Source organism: Pseudopipra pipra, chromosome 3 (genome assembly GCF_036250125.1).
Source record: "Pseudopipra pipra isolate bDixPip1 chromosome 3, bDixPip1.hap1, whole genome shotgun sequence".
NCBI classification, from domain to species: Eukaryota; Metazoa; Chordata; class Aves; order Passeriformes; family Pipridae; genus Pseudopipra; species Pseudopipra pipra.
Window position 1 is genome coordinate 35,661,372 of NC_087551.1, and position 20,710 is coordinate 35,682,081.

Here is a 20,710-nt window from a genome sequence, read left to right on the forward strand (position 1 = left end):
AACTACATACAACATAGCATTACAAGTTCATTAGCTTGCAAGGAAAAAGGACAATGCCCACTATGCTGTTATGGCAGCTAATAAACAAAAAGCCCACGTGTTCTTTAGAGAAGTGCATGTGCAATTTCTCTATAACTGTTTGCTTCTTTGTCTGATGTGGAAACCAAGATATACGTAAAGAAACCTAGAATATTATCACCAGAGTGCCCTTGCCTCACCACAACCAAGAAAAGTACTAGTTGCTGAAGATGTACTTGAGCATCACAGAATTTGCTGCAAGAGAGACAGCAGACAAAGGTGGTAGGTATTTCATCTAGCTCTAATCATCTCACAAAGCCAGACCACTTCCAGCTAGCAGAATTCTGCTCTGCATTGTGTTTTATGCGCAATACAATAGTTAGAATGCTGCTGTTGCTAAAGAAAGGGAAATAAAAATATTTGTATGCTTCCATTATCCAACCTGACATCTCTGCAGAAAAAAAAAAGAATATGTTCTTGTGCTGTCTTACAGCATGGACTCATTAGTAGTTTATTGTTTCACAAGATTGTCTTACATACAATCCCATTACTGGATAGCCTCGCTATGAGAGAATCTCATTAAATCCTCCTAACTGTTCAGTTTGCCCTATGTTTGGCTTTGAAAAAAAATATACTAGAGGTAAAAAAAAATAAAATATCTTTATACATGTTTTCTGCTTCTCTGTCAGATACACAGGTTAGGAGGTCTATTTCTTCATATGTGTTAAGTCTGCTGTCCTCCAAGAGGTATCCAGACACAGGAATGGTTTATCTAATTTCACTGAATTCACAAAAATATCTGAGCATGAACTGTTTGGTGGTTTGGCACTTTCCAGCATTTCTCAAGTGTCAGTGGCATTTAAAAGCATGATGATCTTCATATCTATAAACAGCAGGAATAGTGAGGTTTAGAGAGGAAGTTCCACATGCTATTTTCAACTTCTAAGCTTCCTAGTCATACTGCTTATTCACAGCTTTAATAAACAATGATAAACATATACTGCCAGGCATAATCTACTATTCCACATTTAACATTACTATAAAAACATGTTTCAGTCAGCAGCCAAATACAAGAGGTTTGTCTGGGAAGAAATAGCAGCTTTTAGTAGAACATATGACAGAGTTCTATAAAAAATTTCACACAAACAAACTCTTTGTCAGCATTCAAAACACACAGTGATCAGTCCCCCAAGTGCCTGAGAAGTTTTGGGTTTCAAGCTTCACTAGAACAAACTTCATTGAATGTTGTAAGAACAAAAGGTGACCTCACCATTCAATGTGTTCATTTTTTGTTTTTGTCTGCAACAAAACACTAGAATGTATCTTGGGCAGGGGTAGAAAAGCAGTAGAATAGACTGCTTTAGGAGAATGGAGAACTGTCATCCCCACAGCTATTTTATAAACAGTTTAGGCAAACATTGGTCAGGAATAACCTATGAGTAACTGGTCTTGCCTTGGGATGCATGAATCTCCTTTTAAGTCTTATGAGAAGTAGCAATTTGCCTTTTTTTGATTTCTGTATTTTCCTTCTAATTGAAGAATGCCCAGATTTTTGTCACGCTACAGAACATGTGCACAAGTTTGATTACAAAGCATAACAAAAATTAAAGGCTTCCTACAAGACAAATTTATGCATGTTTTCTAGGATAGGTACCATTTTTCTTACAGGAAAAAAATTAAAAAGTCCTGCAAATCCACACAGACTATATTTGTGAGAACTAATCAGCTCAACTCACTTTTATCCAAATCTTTACAAGGACCTGAGAAAGCTGACAGATCCTATCACCTCGTAAGAGGTTGCTAAAAAACATACGATAAAAAATCTCTCACGATCTCGTGAAAAAACTTTAAACATATATGAAAAGGCAGAGATGACAGAACAGAGTCCCTTGAAATGGAGATGCAAGAAGAATGAGGCAGTTATCTAAAAGCTGTCCCACTGAAGAAATAAGCGTTAAAGCCTTTCTGACAGTTGAATTTCATAATGACATTGAATTCCGTAATTTTTATGAATTGATGAGGGATGAGCAAGTTTTATAGCCCCCATCAATACAAAGAAAACTAGCATTGTCAAAATATTCAGTGAGGTCCTAAATCACATCAAGGCCAGAAGCAATCACAAATAAAATGGAAAGCTATCCATAAAAGTTATTAAATATTATAAATTACTCCTGTCCATAAGTATTACATACCTGCAGTCCCTTTGTTATCAAGTCTGCAGGTCCAGCCAGAAGGTTAAGAACAGAGCTAATTGCTGGAGCTTCAATAATTGTCACCATTAGAAAATCAGAATATCCAGGAGCTCTTCCAAAATCTCGCATCAGTCTGTTTTATATTTCTGAAGGGAAGGATGGTCTAATTTCTACATTATTCAGTGTCAGATACAAATGATCGAGATCAAATCCCTTCTTTGCTCTGAACCTCCTCCATGAAATCAGTCACACCGACTTTTTTTTTTTTTGCCCTTGAATGGATGAGCAAGAACTCAACCACATATAAACCGGAAGAGACCTATGTTAAGCAAATCACAACCCCCCAAAAAATTAATCACTGGTGTAACTTGACTGAAGTTAATGAAGCTGAAACAACTTAAACCCAGTGGTGAATTTAGCCTGAAGTGCTGTTTCAACTCTCTGCTTTCCAACAGGAAGTTATTAAGGTAAATTCATTTCAGCTCTAATTGTGTAAATAAATACTGGGCTACATGAGCTATCTCTCACAATTTACACATACTTTTGATTAATAGATTGTGGAGAGGTTTTCTGAAGCAGATGGTTATCAGTTTCTCTTTCAGAATTTGAATGTATGCTTGCAATACCTGAGCCTGTAAACAGAGATCTAATTTGTTTTAGATCAGTTTTTCAGAAAACTCCTATTATCAAGACCGCTTTAAGTAGTTTCCCTTAAAAAACTTGTCATTACAAAATCCCAAATACCACAAACATTAACAAAACCTAGCATTAGTACTGTAAGACGGTAAAAACTATTTTCAATTGAAACCCAAAGTAAGATAGTTTCAGTGACATCATGACAGGAGTTTTACAGCCTATAGAGACATTGAGTGATTATTATTTCTCTTTGTGTTAATGATGTCATATTTCGGTGTTAAAATAGTAGACTTTAACAGTCTTCCATGAGTAAAAGAGAAATCCAGATAAGAAACTAATCAGCTACCAAAACAATATTGGATAAAGGGTAATTTTATATGCCAACTGTCATAAAATTCCCCTGGGACCAAATGTGTAAGCTCTGCACTGTGCATGTTGCTTTATTTTATAAACACGTGAATCTGAGCCAAGGAAGGTGCCAAACTATTACCAAACAATTTACAAACTTGTAAGTTCAGGACAGATGCACCCCAGTTTGTTTATTTTGCCATTAGTCAACTGTAACACTGTAACAACAGAATGAACAGCACCTGGACTGTGATGTAGGTCCAGCTGAAATGTTGGTCTAAGGTGATAAAGACCATCATGCCCTCCCTTTCAGCCTAAAAGCACACAAAATTCCAAATTTAAACCATTAGGAAAGCACTTCCAATGGATATTATGAATGTCCATGTGATTTCAATACCATATTCACCAAGTAAACCTAAAAATCTTCCTAACATGCTCATATAACAAAGACAAAACAAATACTAAAATTAAGTCCGGGTTCTTTTCTTCTTTAAAAACAAAGTTATTTTGAACTAATCTGAATTTGCTCTGCAGTGTAATATTAATGTTCCAAACAACATACAACAAGAAAATTAAATTAATCACACAGACAGAGAAAAGCAGTGTTAAAGCTCACATTCTAAGGCCACACATTAGCAATTCAGCTGGGAGAGGTGGAACAGTGTATTGGAACAAGAGTACAAAAAACTTCACACTCCTAAGCAACTCTGTTCCTGAAAAGCAAGCACACAGCACGCTAAAATTTGTCTACAGAAATATTTGACACTAACATCACTAAAACCTCTACCCTCTCCTTATCAGTTAGCCAGACATTTTCAAAGACACCACAGTTATACCGCAAGTAGATTAATAAGTAAAAGATACTATGAAAATCTTTAGCATGTCAAGCTCTTGAGCAAGGTAACACTGCAAAAACCTTCAGAATAAAGACTTATAACAAAAACATGCTGAGTGAATTTGAGTCAGCAGAATATGTTCATCAGTATTAAATGAAGAGGAATTCTGGGAGAAAGAAACAGAAAAAGCACCTATTTGAATGTTTTTGCTCCTGCCTGCAAAGGTTTAATGGGACTTTTTTTCTGCTTGCACACAAAAAGCATTTGCAGTAAATTTAGTGCTGATGAAAGATGCCAGATTGATAGCCCTAGGGACTGAATTTCTCTGTATACACAGAACAGATAAAGCACAGAGTGAGAAAGTTTGTACCCCTGCCAAAATGCCTTACAATACACAGCTTATGCAACCATCTTCACACTACAGAACCCTTTGCCTCTCCGCTGAAAACGTCAAAAATATTGCTGCTTAGTGTTCATTATAAGGGGAATAAAACATGGACAGTGTTTTTAGCATTGGTAGGGACAGAATTCAAGGCATCTGCTCATTTAAAAATGTTTATTTTTGTGCTGAATGGCTCTTTTGTCAGCTCTGAACTTTGCTGCAGTGTTTGTAAGGCTGCAAAGTCAATCTGCACCTGGTATGAAAATGCTTTCCTACTAAACAGCATGTTATTACATGCGGAAAATAGCAAAGGAGGAGTGGTTTAACTTTTTTTTCAAATAACCTTACATTAACATACATGACCATACATCCAGCGCTCAGAAATTATCTCAAAGGAGAACTAACTTGATTGTTTCACTTAATTGGCACCCAGGCCCTCACTCTCCAGTGATCTGCACAATTGATCTAACTGACTTGTAATGGACAGTAACTCCCTATTAATCAGGTTTTCAGCGTTAGGCTGGAAGCTACACTGTCACATGGAGCAGGCAGGCTTCCAAGGAACCTTGGATTCTTATTTCCCTTACTACTAATAGCTTGGCCAAACAGCAAAAAGCCTCCCCCCACTCCCTGGCCCCTGTCCGCATCCAAGCGTCAAGCCATTTTTAGTTGTCAACAGATGACATGTAGGAAAGCAATAAGTTAAGGTTTATAGTCCATAATGGCTCTAAATACAAAATTGCTGACCTCATTATAAAGACTGACTTTCACTTCAAAGGAAGATGTCCAATATAACCCACAGGTTGCAAATTCACTCGATCTCAAACCAGGTGCAGGATTGAGGCATAGGATTAAATGCTACTTCAGTTCTTGGGAGATTTCCTTTGTGTATGTATGGGTTTGGAGTGGAGGACAGTGATGACAAGAAAACATGGCAAAAAAGTGAATATACTCTCTGATTGATTTTTAAAAAATAATTATTTATAGAGACTATTTTCCTGAGTGTGCAGTGTTTACAGCACTTTTGAAGAAATCTCCTACCACTCTTTTTACTATTTGTAAATATTTGCTATGGCTAAGTGGTTAGTACATAGCAAAATAATACTAAAAGACTAGTGCTTTAATATTAACTTGAAAAATAAGATTTAAATTGAGCCAAATAAAAGTAAATGCAAGAAGTATTTAGAACCACTGAAAAGAAAAATATCTCCTTACTATCTTTTTGACCCATACAACTAAGCAGTTCTTTTGATGCAAGCATAGACTGGAATCCAAACAAACAGGTAGCCCTTTTGATTACCTCTGATTTATTTCAGAAAACAATAATTAGGAGGAAACAATAATTTCAGCACACCCAACAATGAATGTAAATTACAAAGACATAAGGCTCTATGAGGTAAGACTGTAAATTCAAATATTTTCATGTGCAGATAGCTGGATTAAACTAGAAAATATATGGCACAATCAGCCATCAACATAAAAATAACTGTTCAAATGTCCTTGTGATACACTTTAACGTATTCAACAACTTTCTGCATTGTATTTTCTAAACAAAAAATGTACATAACTTACCATTTTCCTAGGGTTTCAATAGTTTTTCAAAGATAATGACCAGGTCATAAAGAGGTAGTCCTTTACGCATGCAAGATTCAGTATATATCTGGCAGTTCTAGTAGGCAGAAAAAAATCCAAAACATAAGTTTAGCCTATAGAGATCCGTGGTTCAATCCAGGCAATTGCTAAGCTAAAGTAAATAAAAATATGAGGAAAAGTGTGTCATTTCTAGTGTATGAAGAATTGTTAGGGCATTTTGCCTTCGATTCCTCCAAAACGCTCCTCTGAATAATCTCAATTAGTCTGAATACTCCATTCAAAGCACTCCTGAGTGCTCTGACTGGCAACAAAAAATTTCCAAAATTAATTAATTAAGCTTAAAACTGTACCTAATTTTTTTGTGGCCATAGCTGTCATAAACTCTGATAAGGAATGCTGAATTAGGACATGACTAAACACTTACTCTAAGAAAATCAAATTATGCTTGATGTTCTAAAAGTCCTACAGATTACTGAATTATCAGACTAATTAGTAAGAGAGGGAAAAAGCTATTAAAAACATAAAGTCCAGTTTAAAAATGGATTGAGGTCTATCCCATCATCCAGCTGAACAGTCTGTCCATTTCCCTTAAGGCACAGGGAAAACTATTACAGCACTCAGTGTAAAAGAGCAGAGTACGTAAATGTCAGTTATGAAGAACTCGTGCATTTGACAAGGCATTTACAATCTTTTCTAAATTCAGCCCGACCCCTCTTCATGCCACATGCAGATCCGCCAAAAAGAGAAAAACAAAGCCACAATTTTCTGTCCCAGTTTCTGTTTAAGAGAGATATGTCAAAAAATGACTTTGTTTGGTAAGTAAGCACGTGTTAATCTCTCACTTCACAACCAGAGAAATGAGATATAAGAAATAAGGCAATTTTCACAAATTCAAACATAAAGTCTACTTTTGAACCATTAATTTGAAGACCAGTATACAATGTGATTGCTAGATCTCTCTTGCCTTCTGCACAAATTAGACAGGGAGCAGGAAAACACGTTTGGGAGGATTCTCTCTCCCTTTCACCATCGCACTGTGGCCGCTCACCTGCCACTGACAGGTTTTAGCACAGGTATCCCTGAAGGACGAACTCCAGTTTTGCAGAACTTGATAACGTTTTGAAGATGTTCTTAAAAGTTATTTCTCGTTAGGGCGTTAGAGACATTGCTGAAAGGACAACGTCCCTGCTATTGAATTACTGGTTTGACCTAAAGCGCGATTGCAACAAGGCATCGAGCAGAAACGAACCAACAGGGACTGATACCGGAGCTCCGCCGGAGCAGGATCCTGCACCTGCTGAGGGCGGCAGGGCGATACAAACACCCGAGTCCCGAAGTGACTGTTTAGCTGAAGACGCGGAGATCAAAGTCTCTCGTGAAACACCCTGGCAAACCTCAAACTAAATACGTAGCTCCTGGGACTTCACCCGCACACCGAGCGCACACATCGCTGCACGGGGCGACCGGCACAGCGTTTCTGGCCGGCCCCAGCCTCCCCCTCCCGAGCCACCGCCACCCGCCTCAGCCCTCCGCCTGCTCTGCTCCAGGGACACCGCGCCGGGGGAAGGAGCCACAGCGCCGGTGCCCGCCCATGCCGGCTCGGGCGGGCAGGGCGCTCAGCCCCACCGGGACCGGCACCGGGACCGGCACCTTCCCGCTGCCCGCCCGGCGGCCCTGGCCCGACCCTGGAGCTCCCGGCGGCGCCGGGACGAGCAGGAGGCGGCGGCGGCGCGCGGCACCGGGGGAAGCATCTCCCCTTCCCCTCCTGCGGACGCTGTCAGCTCACCTCAGCTCCGCGGCGGCTCGGGCGGCCGGGACCCGCCGCCCGGCATGGCGTGGAGGCGCGGGAGCTGGTGTCGCCGCGCTGCCGCAGGCTGGCGGCGGTGCGGGGCGGGCACCATAAACAGGGAGGGAGGGAAGGAGGGAGGAGAGCTCTCGCCGGCGGGGCGGAAGCGCGCTGGCGAGGCCGGGCAGCGGAGGAAGTGACGCTCCGGTTGCCGCGGCGATCGCGCACCCCGTGCTGGCGGCGCGGCGCGGGCGGCGGGCAATGCTGGCGGGACAGGCCCCGCCGGGCGCCGCGGGCTGCGGCCGCCTCCTGGCAGCGGCGCTGCGGCCGCTGCTGTGCGGGCTGTCGCCGTGCTGGGTGGCGGGGCGGCAGTGCCGGGGCCTGCGGGTAGCGGAGGCGGCGACGGAGGAGGCGCGGGTGGTGCAGCGGGAGCAGCGTGGCGGCGTGCCGGTGCGCCGCTACATCGCCTGCCCGCGGCTGGCGCGCACCGTGCAGCAATGCCTGCAGCGAGGGGCCGGCCCCCAGCCCCTCCTGCTCGAGTTCGCGCCCGGTGAGCTATTCCGGGGCTCCGGCCCTGCTCCCGGCGGGGGGCTCCGCCGGGGTGCGGCGCTGCTCGGCGCCACGGTGACCTTGCGGGGTCAGGGCGGGCTGCCGCCCTCGCCGCCGGCGGTACCAGCCCTCCGAAGGGATGGTGGTGCTCGGGGAAGGACACGGGGCCTGGCTTCTCCCGTTATTTCAGGCGGGGGTGGCGGCTTCCTTGCGTTAGGGCGCTGCCCGGGACAGGATCCGTACAGGGGGTTGTCCCAGCCCGCCGCCCCGGCGGGTCACTGCTGTTCAAACTGTGCTATAGAGTAAGCAGAGATGTAAGTGTCTCTCAGGTAATATTGTGGTTTTGTGAGTGGACTTTGTCAGTAAAAGCACACCCAAGACAGGTAGCCCTTTGCAGTTACTTATGTCTGTGGTTGTTTTTTTATTTCTGCAGAGTGTTATTTTATCTGTAGAGATAATGCGGGTACGATTTCAAAGTATATTTCAGTTGGCAGAATAAAAAGTAGAAGTATTTGAAACGTTATCTCCAGTGTTCCTAAGTATCTCATTGTAATGCCGTGCTTAGTGTAATTCAATGAGCAATCTCAGGCAGGCTGCCTGTAAATGGTTTTTCTAACTCTTGTTTTGAAGTGTGTTTAAACAAATACAAGCTCTCTCGTATTGAAAGTGAAATGTCCCAAGCGTTGTGTTGAGAAAATCACTAAAGGACATTACTTTAGAAATAGAAATGCACTTTTAAAATTTTTAATTTTTTTTTTTTTATTTTCCCACTTCAGGTCCTGGAATCTTGACTCAAACTCTGCTCAATGCAGGTATTAGAGTGGTAGCTCTGGAAAGTAACTTAGCTTATCTTCCAAACTTACAGGTACACTTTTGATTCAGTTGCATATTTCTAAAACCTAATTAAAGGGAAAATAAGAAATTAACTTACAATTTGTAATAGCTGTTGGATCAAAAAGGAATTAGACAGTAATTGTTACTTGTAACATCTGACATAATGGCTAATAACAGTAAGTATTGTTTGGTATTATACATTGCATATGTAGAATATTTTTTAATTAGTTGATTTGACGTTTTGTGTATGCAGGAATTCAAGTTCATACATAGTCTTTCTATGAATAGTTTCATGCATAAATTTGAAAGTAATATTAATCAGAGTCATTGTATTTGTGTATGTTTAAACAAGAGGTCCATATGTAGCTTTAAGAAATCTGTAAAAATGCTGCTTATCTCGCAGTGTTATTTAATGTGTTTTCCTGTAATTGACACTTACATATTAAGACAGGTGTGTTGTCCTCTCCTGCTCACCTGGGCTTTTCATGGAAGCTGTACTAGAAGGATGGTGTTATAGTGCTGGTTTGGAACCAACAACTCACCCTCTGACTTAAAATGTGTATAAAAGGCATTCTCTCTGCATATATGAAGAATTCTAGTTGTAAATCATTAAATGAAGTTGTTTGTTTAGTTAAGTATAGTTTAGGATTTTTTAAAGGAAAAACATTGCAGAACATCGTAGTAATTTAAGAATTGTTTTAATGGCACTCAAGTTGCACAGCACAAAAAATGTCAAAATGCCCAGCACAATGAAGGAGGCAATTCTTTTTATCAGCTGTAAGAAGCAGCTCTGAGATTTGACTCTTGTTGACTGGGTAACAATTTTAAGTAATGCTTGAACATATTTTTTGTTTGGGTGGGATGTTTCGTGAGACAGTTACTATATTCAGATTTCTTCAACTGAAGCTGATTTTATTCAGTCCCTAGAGAATAGCCGGGATGGACAATTAAAGGTCATTTATGGTGACTTCTGCAGACTGGATCCTTTGGTGAGTGGAACACTGAAACCACCTGCCGTGTGCTCTGAGAAGCTTTTTGAAACCATGGGTGTAGCAGCAGTTCCTTGGAAGGCAGGTATATGTATATGATCACACATGTTACAAATACATTTGAAGGGTGCATAGGCAGTTTGGCAAAATCTTTTGGGATTTGCTTGAGGTATATGTTCTGTTTAATATATGTGCTCGATTAATGGATACTATTCTCTACATTTCAGCTTTACTTAGACTCATGATAGCTTCAAAAAATACCCCATGTGGCAATATGGGATATCAAGTATTTTCTTGTCTGTTAAAGGTTTAGTCTAACACAAACTAATCTGGGCTTAACTTTGACTAAGGCTTGAATTGTATTCATTCTTGAACAACATGAGCTCACAGACTTTCTTCTCTTAATTATTTGTAGTTTAGACATTAGAATTAATGAGATTGTCTAATATGTATTGCAAAATTTTAAAAATACCTTTACATGTTATTGAAACAGATGTACCTCTGAGAATTTTTGGAATCATGCCACACACATTGGAAAGAAACAGACTTTGGAGGCTTCTTTTCGGCCTATATGAATGCAATTCCCTGTACAAATACGGAAGAGTAGAACTCAACCTCTTTATAAGTGAAAAAGAATACATGGTATGTGCGAGGTATTTTACAGGTAATGAAGATGTAGTGCTTCACAGAACACAAACCCTTTTATATTGTATGCTTAATGTTTTTGCTAGTGAATTTTTTTCTACCAGAATTTTTAAGTCTTGTCTGTTTCCCACTTGTTCTCTTTATGCAGTGATAGCACTATCAAGAAACATTCTCTTGTCATATAACCACAAATCTTACAAATGTGAAGACTGGTCCTTGAGAAGAATATGCAGCAGCAGACTAGCTGCTTTCCATTGTAAATTGTGAGGTGCTTAAATTCTGTAACATGCTTTTGCAACAAAATTGTTTACTAGCTGCATGTAATAGTCAACAAAAACTGAATTCAAAATGCAAGTAAAAAGGATTCGAGTAGAGGATTCCAAGTTACTAAATACCATAATCAGTGAGATGCACTTGTCCTGTTGAGTTGCTTTTGTATGCAGTACTGAAAAGAACTGAGCCAAAATGTAATGATTTACACACCTTTTTATTAATATTCTGTACACTAAGGCACACAGCTGCTTTCTGGGTTTTCTAATGTTCCTAATTTACGCTGTCTGGAAGCTCTAGAACTGTACTTATACTTCAAGGATACCTTTTTTTCCGAGAAACTGGGAGGTTCATACAGAGCCATAAACCTTTAATTACTTGTAAGCCTTTGAGGTCTGCTTACACAACCTGTGCTGTGTCTAACACCTCACTGAAAAAAAATTAAAAGTCTTAAGGATATACTGTGAAATGACAAGTTGAACACCACTGAAATACCAACTTGCATGGCATGTTTTTAATGGCCAGATTTTTGAGTAAATACAGGGCAGCTCATTCTTTTTATGCAGTCGCTGTGTTGTTTTTTTTTTTTTTAAATTAAGTTTTATGGCTTTATTGTGAACCCTGTTAAATGAGAGTTGTGTAGTAAAAGCTATTGGAACCTTCTTTTAGTGGGAATTGTTGGTTCCTTTTTGTTGGTTGTTTTGCTTTGGTTTCTTATTATATGACAAGGCTGTGTAAATCTATTATGACAAGTTAAATCTCCTTGCTACAATCTACTTCTTTCCTGGCCCTGTTTGAGAATGATTACAAGCTTTTCTTTATTTCTTGTCCTGAGAGTTGTTTGATCTGTAATATTGATCAGGATGATGACTGAGCAAGTTGCTTAATGTTCAGTGAGGTCACCTGATGTTTTACTCTGCTTGCATGTCTTCTTGGGAATATTTACTTTGTCAGTGCAAGCTGATAACTCTGACAAAGTTACGGTTTTTATATGTAATATGATCCCTGCTTCTCTTCTGTGTGAAACTTCTCTGCCTTAAAAGGGACCAGAAACTATGTGCTGGAGATTGATACACAGTTCAGTTATCCAAATAACTGCTGTGAAGAAATACTTAGCCTGTTATAATGTCTTCTAGTCACGTCTTCTGACAAGATGTACTAAAATATCACAAAGTATGTATGTGAGGCCTAATGGAACTCTACTTTGGAATTTTAGACTTAACTGAATTTCTTTGACTTAACTGAGTTTCTTACTACTTGTATTTATATATATTTGAATGAGGATTTTGCTTAGATAAAGAAACAGTCTTAGTTTTTGCAACAAAAAAACTCTTTCTCTGCTATTTTTTAGGTATTAAGAGCAAAGCCTGGGGAAACATGGGCTTATCAAGCACTTACTGTACTTGCGCAAATAGGATGTGAAATTGAACTACTGCATAAGGTAAGTGTTTTGTACCAGCTGATATGGCCTAATGCCATGGACATGATTTTAGAAAAGAGTTTATAGTGGTTTATTATCCTAAACTAATTGGAAGCTAATTTAATGTTTAAATTAGTTGGAGAACTGTTGAAAACTTTTGTAGAAAGTATTGATGTAAAAAACTGAAACACTCATGTTTTGTGTAAAACTCTCCATTAAGCAGCATCGTGATTCACTATGATGTCAGTATTCTTATTGCAAGCCACTGTCCTCTGAATTCTGCCATCCAATATGCTTTGGACTTCCTAAGCTGTATTCAGTAGAAATTTTTTTTTTGAGTCCTGGTGCTTTCATGTTCCAAGCATACCTCCTTCTCCTGCTAGTCAGTACTTATCTTACCTTGTCAAACATAACATGATTTAGTTCTAAAAATTGTTTATGTTTTTCCCCCACCTCCACATGAACACATGGCCATCAACTTTCACTTAGTTTATGCTTTTCAGATTTACCTTTCTTTGTGCTCTGTTTTTCTAGGAACCTACCTTCATAGTTTTAAGTGTTCTTCTAATCTAAAATTAAGTTTCATTATCTATTGTCTTCCAAATACCTTATATCATGGGGTATATATTAAGGAGTTGAAGAATGATACTCTTTGAAGATGGTCATCTGACTAACAGGGATGAAGAAAAAGTGGAGGCATTTAATGTGTTTTTTGCCTCAGTCTTTAGTAATATTGATACACCTTGGACTGCCTGGTCTCCTGAGCTGGAGGACCATGGGTGTGGGAATAGTGACTTTCCATTTGCAGACACTGAAATTGTAAGGGACCAGCTGTATCAGCTGAATGTTCACAAGTCTGTGGGATTCAATCCAGACTACTGAGGAGCAAGTGGAAACTATGGCAGGACCTCTCTCAGTTAGCTACCAAAGGTCTCAGGAGTCTAGGGAGGTTCCTGCTGACTGGCAGCTGGCCATGTTATATTCCAGTCTACAAAAAGGGTGTGAGGGAAGAGCCAGTGAACTACAGACCTGTCAATCTAACCTCAGTACCTGGAAAAATTGTGGAGAAGATTCTACTGGGTACTGTTGATAGGCATTTGAAAAATAATGCAATCATCAGGCACAGTCAATATGGATTCACAAAGGAAAGTCCTGTTTAACTCATTTGACACCCTTCTATGATAAGGTCACCTGCCCAGTGGATGAAGAGGTGGTGGGTGTCCTCTTTCTGGATTTCAGTGAGGCTTTTGACACTGCCCCTCACAGCATCTTTCTGGAGAAGTTGTCCAGCTGTACGATGAGAGAGTTCATGGTGTGCTGGGTGATGAACTGGCTGAAGGGCAGAGCTCAGAGGGATGCACTGAATGGGGCTACACTTGGCTGACCACTGGTTCAATTTGAGAGCCAATATATTGTTCAATATATTTGCCAACAATCTGGATGCAGGAGTTGAATGAACCATTAGCAGATTTCCTGATGACACCACACTGGGAGGGGCTGTTTGCTCTCTTGAGGGACAAGATGCCTTGCAGAGGGGTCTAAGCAGATCGAAGCATTGGGCAATGATTAACAGGATGAAATGAAACAAGTAAAAATGCTAGATCCTGCACCTAGCATAGAGTAACACCAAGTACAAGTAGTAATTGGGAGAGAGGTGGCTGGAGAGCAGCCCTGCAGAAAGGAACTTGAGGGTGCTGGTTGGCAGCAGTTCAGTACGAGTCATCAGTGTGTTCCCTGGCAGCCAGTAGGGGCAAACTGCATCCTGGGGTGCATCAAACATGGCATCATCTGCTGGTCAGTAATTGTTCCACTGAATTTAGAGTTGGTGCAGCCTTACCTTGAATATTTGGGCAGTTCTAGGTCCCACAACTTAAGAAGATTGTGAAGATCCCTGAATGCATCCAGAGGATGGGAACAAAGCCAGTGAAAGGGTTGGAAGGAGTGTTATATGAGGAGCAGCTGAGGCCTTTGGGCTTGGCTTTTTTGGAACAAAGGAAGCTGAGGAGGGGTGACCTCATTAGTCTCTACAAATTCCTAAGGAGAGGGAGGCTAAAGGGAGATACTGAGCTCTTTTCCCTAGTATCCAGTGATAGGACACATTGGAATGGTTCAAAGCTGTGCCAGGGGAGGTTTAGACTGGACAGTAGGAAGCATTTCTTTACCAAGAGGGTGGTCAAATACTGGAACAGGCTTCCTAGAGAGGTGGTTGATGTGCTAAGAGATATTTGGACAGTGCCCTTAACAACATGCTTTGTCAGCCCTGAACTGCTCAGGCAGTTGGACTAGACGATTGTTGTAGGTCTCTGCCAACTGAAATAGTCTATTCTATTATAACAAAATGCTTTAATTCTGTAATATATTTGCTTCCTCCCATAGGAGCCTTGGTCATCATTTACAACTGATTTGAAAAATGGGAGCCTGGCAATACCAAAATCTAAGGTAAGATTGTAGTGTACACTTTTTTTCTTTTAAAGATGTAGTTAAACCACTTTTTATTAAAGGTTAAAATAACTTTATAGCAACATTTATAAATGTATTTTTTAAGAAGTGTTCTAATTAAAATTTACAAGCAGCATGTAGATTCATCAAAAAGTGAGTGAAGAATTGCTATGCACTTAGAAACTGAAATAAACTATTATCTTTAGTGTCTATAATGGAAAAAATATGGTGAATAAATAGCATAAAGGAATGTTAAGAAGTATTTTTCAGAAAAAGTTACTGACAGGGAAACATCTACTTGCTTAAACAAAACAAATGTTACCACAGTTAGTAACACAATCAGTATCCTGCTGGTTTTGATTAAAATGGTAACTCATATCTCCATTATAGATTTCATGTGATAGCTAATTGCTGAAAAGCATGAGTCTCAAAGCTTAAATTTGAAAAGTGCAAAAATACCTTGTGTAAACTTGTTTACTTTTCTCTTTTAAAGAAGTAATGATGTTCCTTTGTGTAAAAGAAGAATATCCCTGTTTAATTCTGATAATATAAAAGCATGTTTACTTAATATTTGGTTTTACCCTCTTCAGAAAACTGCTATGGTTTGAGTGTTGTTTGCAATGTTTCTTTAAGATATAAGTGAATGTAAACGACAGGGTGTGCCTTACGTGCTTAGCTGTGTTGCTGAAAAACTGTGTAGAGAGGCATATCAGGTGGATTATGCAAGATGTATTGTGATAGCTTTAGGAGAAGTACAAATGTGAGATCTATTGGACAATATATCCATTGCTGCTAACACAGAAGTACATTTATTTCAGTTAAAGACTCCATCCCAATTTCATAAAATTTTCGAGTTGCAATATTGTCTTAGTGTTACACTCAATTCCATCTTTATATACTGAAGGCAGGTAGTTGAAGTGATCTGATGCCTTGCATAGTATAGGAATACTGTAGGCCATATAATAGCTTGAAAGCTCACATCAAGCCTGTATTGTCTATTTCAACTAAGAAAGTTGAGTCTTAAAATGTAAAAACAAACCTAAGTGATAGTACGTTTCTTTTGTTTTCTATTTCCTTTCCTGTTTGGGGCACGGCAGAGGTAAAGCCTGATCTTCCAATGAAATCATCAAGTTAAGACTTCTAATAAGAAATGTTAGTGGTGGTGAACATGAAACTCTTAGCTAAAGACAGACACTGTCTATCATCTTTTCAGTGATTTATTTTGTTTTCCTTGCAGTGGCTGCCAAATGACCATTTATGTTTGGTACGACTGACTCCCCAGCAAAATCTATTTACAGGAGGCTTGAAGCCCACAAATGCAACTACCTTTATTTTCATGGTGAAACAGTGTCTTGCTAAACCTACGTCTAGACTTAGTGATAGACTAAAGTAAGTAAGAAAGAATTACAGGTTTTATACTTTTTTCACAGAAATATAGGAAAATATTAACATATGTTCTCAAAGAGGTATTTATTTGCAGACGAAATACTGTGCTTTTTTAAAATTAATTATCAACATGTAGAATAGAAGATTTCATTTGTGCAGCCCACAATACAGTATTTTGGGGACTGTTCCTGGCCCGTATTTACAGATAATAAAAACTTGAGGTTTGACAGAAAGGTCGACAAGTATTTAGAATGTCATCATCATGGCTAGGCTTCGCGAACGAAGATTTGGGATGTATATGTGCAGTAATTCTCTGTACCTCCAATGGAGGTGAGGTTGTGTATCTGCAAGAAGTTTTCACTTACTTGACAGACATAATAATAAAGCCGCCAAGACTTTTGCAGGTATAGAAATTAAAAGCTGAAAAAGTTTCAGTTTATAACAGACATCAGTCATGCTAATGAAAACAGCTGAAGGTTATTGAAGGTGGAATGGGGATGTCCTCAAATGGCTGTTATCTAATTCAAAAATTAGGCTTTAGACTTATTTACTAATTATGAAACTGTAATTATTTTTTTTGGTATTACATTGGAGCTATTCATGTTTGTTTTATGATCAGTAGATTTCCATTTCCCAAAAATGGAAGGTGTTTACAGTCTGGAAAGCATTGACTTCTACTTGCTGATGAAAGTAATGAATATACTTCTCACTTGCTGATAATAGCTTATGAAAGTTAATTTCCAGAAAGAGGAAAGAAGAAAAAGCTACTAAATTCCAGTAACTCTCTCAGCAAAGAAAGTGCAAAGAGCCTTAATGGATTTCTCTCTTAAAGCTCAGTGGTGTCCCTCATTTCAATTCAGTCCTTCAGCCAGGAAGTTGAAGGCTTCTAATGTGAATCTTCTGTGTATTTATACACCCTTTTCCTGTCTGGGAAATAGTTTAATGTATGTGCACATTTATAAAGGTCTAGCTTTCATACATAGCAATGATGTAGATGGAAAGAGATTGGATACATCTGTTTATATATAGAAAAAAATACCTGGGAGGTGTAAGTCACTAATTCATGCTATACTGAGTCATCTTCTTGAGGATTACCTTGGCTTTAATTTCCCAGGCACTGAAGAATAACCCCTTTTTATGCTGTAATGCCTGTTACTGACTTATGCATTTCAGGTGGATGAGGGAGGGAGGGCAGGCACCTATTCTGTAATGAGGAGGCCACCCACCCTGTAATGAAGAGACTTATGTGGTTTGGTATTGTCTGTGTCTGCTGGGGGCTTTATTTGGTATTTATGTGTCTTATTAGCAGATGTTTCTTCCTGTTTGCAGTATGAATTGAAAATAACTTATGTTGTAGGAAGAGGTTAACTTCTAGAAGTTGTGAAAGAGTGAAATGGACCTTCAGATAATGTTTCTTGCTTTTTAATTTTTCACAGAAAGGAATGCTCCATTAAGACTTTGTTTCTTTGTTTCAGTTCATGGAGCTTGGACAATGGTGGCGAATTACTGAAAGCGCTAGAAATTCCAGAAAAGGCTGCAATGCGTGACTTGTATCCAGAAGACTACAAGCGTCTTTTTGAGGCTTTACAAAATTCTAGTATGTTTACTGAAACCTGGTTCTATGATGAAGTCTTGGAAACTGTAAGGACCATAAACTTATAAAAACTAAAGCTTTTGGAAGATCACCTTAGCTTCTGAAAGATTACTTTGATGAGAAACGGTTTAAATAAAATCACAGTTAGCCAGATGATTTCCTGTCCAAACAGGAAAATAAATTCAGCAAGTAACAAGAGCCCTTCTGTACAGGATGAAAGTAATGGATTCACAGTTATTTGAGCACAATCCTATCTGGAATGGACAAACTTTGCAACTTTTACTTAAATGGAACTTTTTGTTACGCTGCTGTATATTTACAACATTTGAAAAAAGTTAACAGACCAAATAATGATTATTTGTCTGGTTGGTATTTTAGTTCTTAGTGATTTGAATGCCTTTTGGACAGATTACCAAAATACATAGGTCTTTACAACCACTGAGTCTGCTATATTGTCTCGTTATCTAAAAACCTTGCAGTCTCAAGTCAACAATATATTAATAAATAATTAGCGGTGTGTTACTATAAGACAAGGTAATGACTGCATGATTAAACAGTAACTGGGAGTTGCTTTAAGTAAAGATTGTAATATCTGTGGGAAAAAGTTGTAACAGTTCTTTCTTTTGAAAATAACACAGGACAGTCTGTACTGGTTTTCAATACACAAACAGCTATATGTGTATGGGGATTATTTTAGGTCCAGAGGTCACCAGAATATTCAGTGCTGTATAAACAATTTGGAAAAATGAAAATAAAATAATTTTATTTGAAACCGTTGCCCATGTTTTTGTTTAATGTGTAATACATGTACAAAAAATTTACTTCAAACCCACATGCTCTTAAAATTCTCTTTTTAGCCATAGTACTCCATAACACAACCTGTTCCTAATTTCTCTTCCTATCTTACCATGTAACTGTTCTGTTGTCCAATAAGGTTGAGAGGCTGTACTGGTTCTGTGCTCTATACTGTAGCCTCTGGGAAGCACTGTGGCCAAAAATATGCCTCTTTAGCAAAGTACAAGTTAATAAAATGCCTTTGGTGAAGGCTGAGCTATTTTCAGACTTTGGAAAACAGCAGTGCCCAAAACACTGCAAACACAGAATTGTATTTCTTAAACAGAGTGTGAAGTACAGATGTGACAAGCATTCATCTTGGTCTTCTGCAGATGGAAAACCGAGCAGCCTCAGTTGTCTCTGCTAGGTAGGCCATAGCTCTCTTGAAGCTGCTGGTAAGCTTTTCTAACGTTATGATGAAACTCCTGGAAAGGCTGAGGCTTAATTTGCAATCTCTCTCTGAGTGTTGCTGGTGTTACAGTGTAAGCCATGAAGATTTTAGGCTTGCTTTCTGTTCATGTCTCTGTTTTGGATAACTTGCATTGTAAATTGATCACAAATGGCAAACTTGCATTAACAGAAGCAATTCCACTTTTTTCAGTCTCATTAGATGGTAACTGTCTTAGCTACTGTTCTGTGAGAGTGCTTGTCTCCTAGGCTGATCACACACTTTGAATCAAAATATCTTGCTGTTGTTGCAGAAAGATGTCATACCACCATACTAGGAGAAGTATTCAGTGCATAAAATGTAAGACCACCACTGTCTAAATAAAAATCTTTAACTGTGTGCTGATAACATTTCAAACATGAACTGAAAAAAAATTGTTTTATTTTGATGCTGTTGGAAAGCAGCATTTACTGAGCCAGTGCAGAGACTCCCACTGCAACAGCAGGAGTCTGTAAGTGGGGGGAATATTGCGTAACTGTGGACTTAAAATGAGGAGATTTGATGGTCACCAGAAATCTGCCATTAAGGCTAAGTGTAAGCAATGTTTAGCCCTGAACACAAATGTGAAGTGTGTCAGCAGAGGGGCTTGGAACAGATTGCTCACAGACCAATATGATCGACAAAATGTCCGCTTTATTACAAAAGGATACTTGTTATATACTGTTACTACACCCCTGCATGTGATCACCTCTTCTACAGTATTGGATACATAAAAGAAACATACTCTGTTGTCCAGTGCTAATTTGACTATAACAGGTGTCCATATGAGCTGAGGGCACACATTTACCTTTCAAGACTCCTCCTTAACCTTGGCACTGATCCTCCTTTGTTCTAGCTTCAGAGGCTGAAGCCATGTTAACTACACAGCAGTTTTTATTGTCTGCACCCAGCCGTGCCAAGGCAAGGCCTACAGAAATGCAGAAAAAATTGTTCATACAAGCTTTATTCTCCCAACGGAAGTGGAGAAATGTCATTATAAAAATGGTTTTGGTTTTCGTGGAAGAGATGGAAAAAGTGAAAATTACTGTTGTACGTGAATAAATACATGGGTAGTGAAAATTAATTAGGTCTGTGGATTTGATTAATTGATGCTACCCACTCTACTTTCTACTGTTGCAGGATTACAGCTTTTGTAGGATAATGTTGACTGTAAACTTTCACTTCACTTTCAAGTTTTAAACTGTATATAAAGGTTTGTCATACATTCTTGTTATGATTTTTAACCAACCCTCTACCACTTGTATTCCTTTCCTTTGCATAACTCTCTTTGCCATATTCCTCTGTATGTTTATGGAAAATTGAGGCAGCCATCTCTTCAGTTACTTTTGATTCACATAAATACAAGGGCAGAACTTGAAACTAGGAAAACAGTATATAAATTCAGGTTAACATATACAGTTCAATAACCCTCAAAAATGCTTTTCAAAGAGAAAAGTGCAATTTCACTCAAAATTTAACATGATAGACTTTCTCAGAAGAGATGATCTTCATGCTAAGGTTTACAGGAACCA

General features: G+C 39.1%; 2 protein-coding genes across 4 annotated transcripts in view; one reads left to right on the forward strand and one right to left on the reverse strand.

Moving 5' to 3' along the window:
- CNST (consortin, connexin sorting protein) overlaps window positions 1–7,954 on the reverse strand; it is a 47,860-nt gene extending 39,906 nt beyond the window's left edge. The window contains exons 1-2 of one of the 3 annotated variants that reach the window (XM_064648637.1): window positions 7,792–7,954; window positions 5,985–6,081 (exon numbers count right to left, since the gene is read on the reverse strand). The gene's annotated coding sequence lies outside the window, so the exon portion shown is untranslated. Of the gene's footprint in view, window positions 1–2,210; window positions 2,414–5,984; window positions 6,082–7,791 lie in introns of those variants that run through there. The other 2 variants (XM_064648639.1, XM_064648638.1) reach the window with 2 other exon arrangements.
- An 83-nt stretch (window positions 7,955–8,037) lies between these two features.
- On the forward strand, window positions 8,038–18,689 carry TFB2M (transcription factor B2, mitochondrial). Its single transcript, XM_064648643.1, has 8 exons — window positions 8,038–8,341; window positions 9,117–9,205; window positions 10,095–10,248; window positions 10,657–10,805; window positions 12,430–12,519; window positions 14,875–14,937; window positions 16,175–16,326; window positions 17,799–18,689. Exons 1-8 carry the CDS (start codon window positions 8,053–8,055, stop codon window positions 17,983–17,985), a joined length of 1,173 nt encoding a protein of 390 aa, XP_064504713.1. The 5' UTR covers window positions 8,038–8,052; the 3' UTR covers window positions 17,986–18,689.
- Window positions 18,690–20,710: the final 2,021 nt, after the last annotated feature.

Bases quoted from the DNA above. Each gene is read 5' to 3' on its own strand.
- TFB2M (XM_064648643.1), top strand. From the start codon at position 8,053: ATGCTGGCGGGACAGGCCCCGCCGGGCGCCGCGGGCTGCGGCCGCCTC. The intron at 14,938-16,174 runs GTAAGATTGTAG...TTTTCCTTGCAG, and splicing joins TGGCAATACCAAAATCTAAG to TGGCTGCCAAATGACCATTT. The intron at 16,327-17,798 runs GTAAGTAAGAAA...TCTTTGTTTCAG, and splicing joins AGACTTAGTGATAGACTAAA to TTCATGGAGCTTGGACAATG.